Here is an 8,187-nt window from a genome sequence, read left to right as displayed (position 1 = left end):
AAGCAACATTCAAACTGACCTAACACAGCGATTGTCAAATGTTATTGAGACGTTTTGGGGGATTATCGAGCGTCTCTGGCGTGGCTTTCTAAAGTTCCTAAATGACAATTAGTCAAAACGCGACCGCTGCGGAGTTTGATTAGGAGTGCAACTTGCCTGTCCAATACAACTCCGTGGATTAGTAATACTTCGGGCGACGTTATAGTAGTTTTTGATATCTTAATATTGCCCCCACAAACTGGATTAGAAAGTGTATTAGTATATCTTGACCGCTTAGTGTCCAGCCCCAGCCGTAAATCCGATTAGTAGACTTTGCTATTGATGGTCAGTAACACTTCCTTAGCAGATTAGTAGTGGATTAGTGTTGCTCGACCGACATTCAAACTGACGTAACACGGCAATTACTGAAGATTACCGGGACGTTTTGCTGGATTATCGAGCGTCTCTGGCGTGACTTTCTAAAGTTTGTAAGTCACCATTAGCAAAAACACGACGCCCACAGAGTTTGATTAGAAATGCAACTTGTCAGTCCAATACAACTCCGTGGATCAGTAATACTTCGGGCGACGTTATAGTAGTTTTTGATACCTTAATATTGCCCCCACAAACTGGATTAGAAAGTGTATTAGTATATCTTGACCGCTTAGTGTCCAGCCCCAGCCGTAAATCTGATTAGTAGACTTTGCTATTGATGGTCAGTAACGCTTCCTTAGCAGATTAGTAGTGGATTAGTGTTGCTCGACCGACATCCAAACTGACGTAACACGGCAATTACTGAAGATTACCGGGACGTTTTGCTGGATTATCGAGTGTCTCTGGCAGGGCTTTCTAAAGTTTGTAAGTCACCATTAGCAAAAACACGACGCCCACAGAGTTTGATTAGAAATGCAACTTGTCAGTCCAATGCAACTCCGTGGATTAGTAATACTTTGGGCGAGTTTATAGTAGTTTTTGATACCTTAGTATTGCCCCCACAAACTGGATTAGAAAGTGTATTAGTATATCTCGACCGCTTAGTGTCCAGCCCCAGCCGTAAATCCGATTAGTAGACTTTGCTATTGATGGTCAGTAACACTTCCTTAGCAGATTAGTAGGACATCAGTAGCTGGTATTAGCGACATTTCTTATTGAAATAGGATTCTGAAATTAGACTTCCAAATTTGATTACTACCTCAAATCTGAACATTATTAGGACATTTTGAGTGATTATTGGGGGTCATGATCAGACCTTTCTAATAGACCTTAGTTGTGATTAGTAAAAATTGTAACCCCACCGAGTTTTATTAGTCTTCCGTCACTCTGAAGTCACGTCTCATTAGTAAAAGTCAGCCGATTAGTAATGTTTGACATGTGGATCAGCGTTTATAGACGGACACTAATCATGGTTTCACCGGATGGGATTAGCATTGCATTACTAATTATCAGTACCTAGTGCGACACACCAAGTTTTAATTGTTATTAGTAACTGGTATAAGTGACATTTCTATTGAAATAGGATTCTGAAATTAGACTTCCAACTTTGATTACTACCTCAGATCTGAACATTATTAGGACATTTCGAGTGATTATCGAGGGTCATTACCGGACCTTCCTAGTAGACCTTACATGTGATCAGTAAAAATTGGATCCCCACCGAGTTGGATTAGTAGTCCGTCGCTCCGAAGTCACGTCCCATTAGTAAAAGTCAACCGATTAGTAATGTTTGACATGTGGATTAGCGTTCATAGACGAAGACTAATCGAGGTTACACCGGATAGGATTAGCATTGAATTACTAATTCTCAATACCGAGTGAAATTGAAATCTGGATTAGTAACTGGTATTAGTGACATTTCTTGATGGAATAGGATTCTGAAATCAGACTTCCAACTTTGATTACTACCTCAGATCTCAACATTACTAGGATATTTTGAGTGATTATCGGGGGTCATCATCAGAGCTTTCTAATACACCTGACTTGTGATTAGTAAAAATCGTCACCCCACCGAGTTGGATTAGTAGTCCGTCGCTCCGAAGTCACGTCCCATTAGTAAAAGTCAACCAATTAGTAATGTTTGACATGTGGATTAGCGTTCATAGATGAAGACTAATCGAGGTTACACCGGATAGGATTAGCAATGGATTACTAATTCTCAATACCGAGTGCGACACACCAAATTGAAATCTGGATTAGTAACTGGTATTAGTGACATTTCTTATTGGAATAGGATTCTGAAATCAGACTTCCAACTTTGATTACTACCTCAGATCTCAACATTACTAGGATATTTTGAGTGATTATCGGGGGTCATCATCAGAGCTTTCTAATACACCTAACTTGTGATTAGTAAAAATCGTCACCCTACCGAGTTGGATTAGTAGTCCGTCGCTCCAAAGTCACATCTCATTAGTAAAAGTCAACCGATTAGTAATGTTTGACATGTGGATTAGCGTTCATAGACGAAGACTAATCGAGGTTACACCGGATAGGATTAGCATTCAATTACTAATTCTCAAGACCTAATTGACCAGGAGAAGTTCGAATGTGCATCAGTATAATGTATTAGGGCGAATACAATACGTTCAAACCCTTGCTGCACTGTCAATACTCAACTTTTTTGGGTCGTTGAAAAAGTTTTAGGTATCTCATTGTTGGCTTAATAGATGGGCAAACCTCTGCAGCACATTTCCAAGAATTGACACTGCAGTTTGAGGTTGAGTCACCCACCTTTAAACCTCCGCTGCACCATCAATACTGAACTTTTTTGCCACGTTCGAAAACTTTTGGGCAGGTAATTTTTGGCTTGTCAGTACCGCACACCTCCGGGGCAGTGTTCTGAAAATTGATGCCACAGTTTGAAGATGAGTGACTCCGCTTCAAACCCCCGCTGCACAATCAATACTGAACTTTTTTGCCACGTTGGAAAACTTTTGGGCAGGTAATTTTTGGCTTGATAGAACTGCACACCTCCGGGGCAGAGTTCTGAAAACTGATGCCACAGTTTGAGGATGAGTGACTCCGCTTCAAACCCCCGCTGCACCACCAATACTGAACTTTTTTGCCGCGTTGGAAAACTTTTGGGCAGCTCATGTTTGGCATGACAGTACAGCAAGACTGTTGGGCAGAGTTCTGAAAACTGATGCCACAGTTTGAGGATGAGTGACCCCGCTTCAAACCCCCGCTGCACCACCAATACTGAACTTTTTTGCCGCGTTGGAGAACTTTTGGGCAGGTCATTTTTGGCTTGACAGTATGGCAAGACTGTTGGGCTGATTTCTAAAAATTGACCCAGCAGTCTGGGCATGAGTGACTCTGCTTCAAACCCCCACTGCACCACCAATACTGAACTTTTTTCCCGCGTTGGAAAACTTTTGGGTGGGTCATTTTTGGCTTGATAGTACCGCACACCTCCGGGGCAGAGTTCTGAAAACTGATGGCACAGTTTGAGGATGAGTGACTCCGCTTCAAACCCCCGCTGCACCATCAATACTGAACTTTTTTGCCGCGTTGGAAAACTTTTGGGTAGGTAATTTTTGGCTTGATAGAACCGCACACCTCCGGGGCAGAGTTCTGAAAACTGATGCCACAGTTTGAGGATGAGTGACTCCGCTTCAAACCCCCGCTGCACCATCAATACTGGACTTTTTCGCCACGTTGGAGAACTTTTGCGCAGGTGATTTTGGGCTTCACAGTACCGCAAACCGACATGGCACATTTCCAAGAATTGACTCTGCAGTTTTAGGATGAGTGACTCCGCTTCAAACCCCTGCTGCACCACCAATACTGAACTTTTTTGCCGCGTTGGAAAACTTTTGGGCAGCTCATGTTTGGCATGACAGTACAGCAAGACTGTTGGGCAGAGTTCTGAAAACTGATGCCACAGTTTGAGGATGAGTGACCCCGCTTCAAACCCCCGCTGCACCACCAATACTGAACTTTTTTGCCGCGTTGGAGAACTTTTGAGCAGGTCATTTTTGGCTTGACAGTACGGCAAGACTGTTGGGCTGATTTCTAAAAACTGACCCAGCAGGCTGGGGATGAGTGACTCCGCTTCAAACCCCTAACAATATTCTGCGGTCACCGGGGGGGCCCAGTGACTGCCCCACCCTGCTGGGGGCCTCCCCCCGATAGTCACTGGGGGTCTATCTGGTGCAATACTGCACATCTTGAGGTTCTCTCTTCACCAGGATGTAGCTGACATCCAGGGCTTTCAGAATGTGGCTTCAGCAGAGCTTCTGTGGGGGTTTTGACAAAACTGTATGCATCAGAAGAGAAAAAACAGCCTCTTCACTTTGAAAAAGCCTGGGTGGGGGAGTCACTGGGGGGTCAAAATGGACCCCCCAATAGTCACTGGGGGTCTATCTGGTGCAATACTGCACATCTTGAGCTTTTCTCTTCACCAGGATGTAGCTGACATCAAGGGCTTTCAGAATCTATCTTCAGGGGAGCTTATGTGGGGGTTTTGACAAGACTGTATGCATCAGAAGAGAAAAAACAGCCTCTTCACTTTGAAAAAGCCTGGGTGGGGGAGTCACTGGGGGGTCAAAATGGACCCCCCAATAGTCACTGGGGGTCTATCTGGTGCAATACTGCACATCTTGAGCTTTTCTCTTCACCAGGATGTAGCTGACATCAAGGGCTTTCAGAATCTATCTTCGGGGGAGCTTATGTGGGGGTTTTGACAAAACTGAATGCATCAGAAGAGAAAAAACAGCCTCTTCACTTTGAAAAAGCCTGGGTGGGGGAGTCACTGGGGGGTCAAAATGGACCCCCCAATAGTCACTGGGGGTCTATCTGGTGCAATACTGCACATCTTGAGCTTTTCTCTTCACCAGGATGTAGCTGACATCAAGGGCTTTCAGAATTGGTCTTCAGCAGAGCTTATGTGGGGCTTTTGACTGACCTGTATGTATCAGAAAGGAAAGACTTATCTTTTTTCATCAAAAAAGGCTTGTTGGGGGAGTCACTGGGGGGGTCAGAATGGACCCCTCAATAGTCACTGGGGGTCCATCTACTGCAATACTGCACATCTTGAGGTTTTCTCTTCACCCAGATGTAGCTGACACCCAGGGCTTTTGGAATCTGTCTTTAGCAGCACCTAACTAGGGGTTTTGACAGGTCTGTAGGCACAGAGGATGGAAAGACACTTTTTCACTTCTGAAAACCCAAGTGCCACATATCACAACTCGCAGGCCACTATGAATCACCTTCAAACACCTTTGCCTGTGCATGCCAGACACCTACCCAGCTTTGGTGTGGATCTTTCTCTCACCCCCATCATGCCAGCATACTATCAAGTGAACACCCCACTGAGAGCAGATGTAAATGGCAATTGTAAGTTGCATTGCAGAGTACTATTCAGCTTGCAGCACTGATATCAGATATCACAAGCATGGAAGTAGGCTGGGCCACCTTTCATGAGCATCTCCTGTCAACTTCAGATCTACCTTATCTGAATGACTTTCAAGTTAGCTTCTGCCTGTCTATGCTTCAGGGGTCAATAGAGCCAACTATAGCAGGATGCTGGTGTGAGTTTCTCCCCACCAAGTGGAAGCTGATCTTGAAAGCTGATTGATAGCCCATGTTTCCCTTCCTGGCTCACCCAATGTCTCTCTCCATGCCCATGTCAATCTGCTGCTACTCAGATTGGAGATCATTGGTGTGTTCTGGGAATGGTGTGATTTCAGGGGGGTCAATCATTCTCTCAATGTGATAGACCCAGGTCAACTCCAGTTTTACCTGTGGAGGCTCATGGAGAGCAGAGGTTTGGAAGCAGTGTCACAGTTCTTCATGGCACTGTATCAGCATGTACCAGATGGACATGCCTCAAGGCTTTGCTATTATGTTTTGAGGTTAATGGGTACTGAACTTTGAAGTATGTATCCTGGTCTGTTCTGATATGGTGAAGGCTCATGAACAGTCCTCTCAAAAATAAGTTCCTTCAATCCATCATGGCAGATCATTTTATCCAAATGGATACAGATGCCTCTTCCCAAATCAAGAATATGGATGCATCATTTGATTTTAGTATGATGAGCTACTGAACCAGTTGGATCTCTTGCAATGACATTTCTACACCTCTTGAAAGTAATCCTCTTTTCAGACATCTCTTCTGCTCTGGTGGTCAGTCAACAGTCAGATTTCAATATAAAGACCTACTTCTACTCCTTGCCTTTTCCCTTGCCCTTGCCAGTGTTGCTAGAGCCAACCTCTTCCTTTACTTGCTTAGCTCTCATCTCCCTCTTCCTAGCTCTTTGCTTTGCCTTTCTAATTCTCTCCTTCTCCCTTTTTTCTGCCTTTGCCTTCTCACTCATCACAGATCTTTTCCTCCCTGCACTACTGCTCTCTGCCACTCCTTCCCTGTCCTGCCTGTTGAATATCTCTGCCTGGGTCTCCAACTGTTGGGGAGGTTCCACTTGAGGTCTGGGAGAGAGTTGAGGCATGTAGTAGCTAGGCCCAAAGAAGTGACAAGAAGTGGTATTGTTTCTGGAAGGGTGAGAAAGGGGAGGTGGAACAACAGGAGTATCCTGGAGGTATGATTGCTGAGGGGATGGTACTTGAGCAGTAAGTTCTGGCTGGGCTGGTTGGAGATGGCAGACTCCTGAGTATTGAGTACCTTGGATAGAGGTCTTGATCTGTAGCTGAATCATAGATGGCTGAGGGTTGACCATGATAGACAGGATGAGGTGGGAAGGAAGTCTGAGGTTGTCTCTAGAGAGCTGGCTGCAAAGTTTCACAGAACTCTACCCAGACTGCCACATTGCATCATCTCCATATCTCCATATCTCCATATCTCCATATCCCAACCATGAAATTTCTACAACTACTCTGATTCTGCTCTTTTGCTCAGTACAATATTCATCTCAAGCAGACCTCAAATCATAAGTCAAAATGGTCAGTCTGTACCTCACATCCCTGCCAAGCTGACCAGCAGTCTTTCAAGCTTCAAGGAACATTCATCTGCTCCCTTTGCAGCAAGTTCTGTGCAACACACTCTAATTATGGTTCACATCTAGCTATGCAGCATCCCTATGACATAGCTGTGAGTTATCTCCACTCCCTCAAACATTTCTGGTTGAGAGATAGGGTTGATGCTGACCAACAGCTTGTTTTCAAAGGAGATACCCAACCTTTCCTACATCAGACAAGGCTGGGACCCCATTCCAAATTCACCTGTGTGTCAGGATGTCCCTTTACCAGCACCAAGCATCTCCCCATGTTGGCTCATGCTGCATCCCATGTCAGAGAGTTATCCAGTGAGTTCTGTTCAGAAGTTGAAAACCTGCTGACATGTCAGATGAAGATTTGATCAGTCTTGATCCCAAAGATGAGCCAGAAAGACAACAGATCCTCTATATCCCAGGTGAGCCAAACACTTCACACTCCAGCCAGCCTCCCAGCTAGGTTTTCCACATTAAGCTACTGTACCTCTCCTCTCTTCTTGGAAGTTTCAGCTGTCCTCTGACCTCCAGATCAAGACCAAAACAAGTACCACATCCCTCTCAACCAAGAACCAGTCCTGACTACCCATGGTCTGGCCTATCATTCTATCCTTCAAGTCTTCATCTGCACCATCTGCAAGAATGGTGTCAGAGGTTCCCATCTCTTGGCTCATTGTCAACAACACTCTCTTCCCACCACCCCTCAAGATATCCTGGACATCCTGGCTACCTACACCCCTCACACTGGGAGTCACCCTCCACTCCCCAGCTTTACCAACAGTCAGCCCATGGTAGCCCTACCTTTACTCCCCATCCAAGAGGGGTTTTCATGTCATCTCTGCAGATTCTGCTGTCCTGCTCTCAACACCATGAAAAACCACTTTTCCAGACAACACAAAGGCAACCCTTACAAGGATCATTCCTCAAACACCCAGCTACAGTGTCTATACTCTCAAGGGACCAGGGTATTCTTCCCAGTTCAACAACCAGACCATGCTATTGTGGGAGACACACTCTACTCCAGATTCCTGCAATCTCTACCTCCTCAGCCCAAGACACAACCCATTGAGGCTTTGGGAGAGAAGGAGTATTCTCCATTGATGAGGAGGCTTGGGTGGATGAGACATGTGGAGGGGCATGATCCAGTACTGCTTTCCAGTTTGGTAGCTGGGCCCAGGGTGGATGAAGAGCATCTTCACATGCTGAAGAGAATGGTCAAGGGGTATTTCAAAGAGGTGGAGGAGGTTGTCAAGAAGACTCCAAATGA

The 8,187-nt window shown here is 45.2% G+C and overlaps 4 protein-coding genes across 4 annotated transcripts; 2 read left to right on the top strand and 2 right to left on the bottom strand.

Annotated features, from left to right (window-relative positions):
• Positions 1-2,785: 2,785 nt before the first annotated feature.
• On the bottom strand, positions 2,786-4,144 carry TREMEDRAFT_62089 (uncharacterized protein; the record flags this gene model as incomplete). The annotated part of the gene is made up of 2 exons (XM_007004498.1): positions 2,786-4,010; positions 4,086-4,144. The coding sequence occupies 2 exons, from the start codon at positions 4,142-4,144 to the stop codon at positions 2,786-2,788; spliced, it is 1,284 nt and encodes a 427-aa protein (XP_007004560.1).
• A 1,114-nt stretch (positions 4,145-5,258) lies between these two features.
• Positions 5,259-5,853, top strand: TREMEDRAFT_62088 (uncharacterized protein; the record flags this gene model as incomplete). Its single annotated transcript, XM_007004497.1, has 3 exons — positions 5,259-5,313; positions 5,361-5,507; positions 5,558-5,853. 3 exons carry the CDS (start codon positions 5,259-5,261, stop codon positions 5,851-5,853), a joined length of 498 nt encoding a protein of 165 aa, XP_007004559.1.
• A 140-nt stretch (positions 5,854-5,993) lies between these two features.
• TREMEDRAFT_62087 (uncharacterized protein) lies at positions 5,994-6,422 on the bottom strand (the record flags this gene model as incomplete). Its single annotated transcript, XM_007004496.1, has 2 exons — positions 5,994-6,096; positions 6,145-6,422. 2 exons carry the CDS (start codon positions 6,420-6,422, stop codon positions 5,994-5,996), a joined length of 381 nt encoding a protein of 126 aa, XP_007004558.1.
• Positions 6,423-6,870: 448 nt separating this feature from the next.
• On the top strand, positions 6,871-8,164 carry TREMEDRAFT_62086 (uncharacterized protein; the record flags this gene model as incomplete). Its single annotated transcript, XM_007004495.1, has 5 exons — positions 6,871-6,873; positions 6,914-7,021; positions 7,085-7,235; positions 7,277-7,342; positions 7,452-8,164. Coding segments are annotated over 5 exons (1,041 nt in total), but the record flags the coding sequence as incomplete, so codon positions are not given.
• Between the last annotated feature and the right edge of the window lie 23 nt (positions 8,165-8,187).

The sequence above is a fragment of the Tremella mesenterica genome (genome assembly GCF_000271645.1).
Source record: "Tremella mesenterica DSM 1558 unplaced genomic scaffold TREMEscaffold_5, whole genome shotgun sequence".
NCBI lineage: Eukaryota > Fungi > Basidiomycota > Tremellomycetes > Tremellales > Tremellaceae > Tremella > Tremella mesenterica.
The sequence above is the reverse complement of the archived record's forward strand: the minus strand, read 5'-3'. Positions and strand labels throughout refer to the sequence as shown.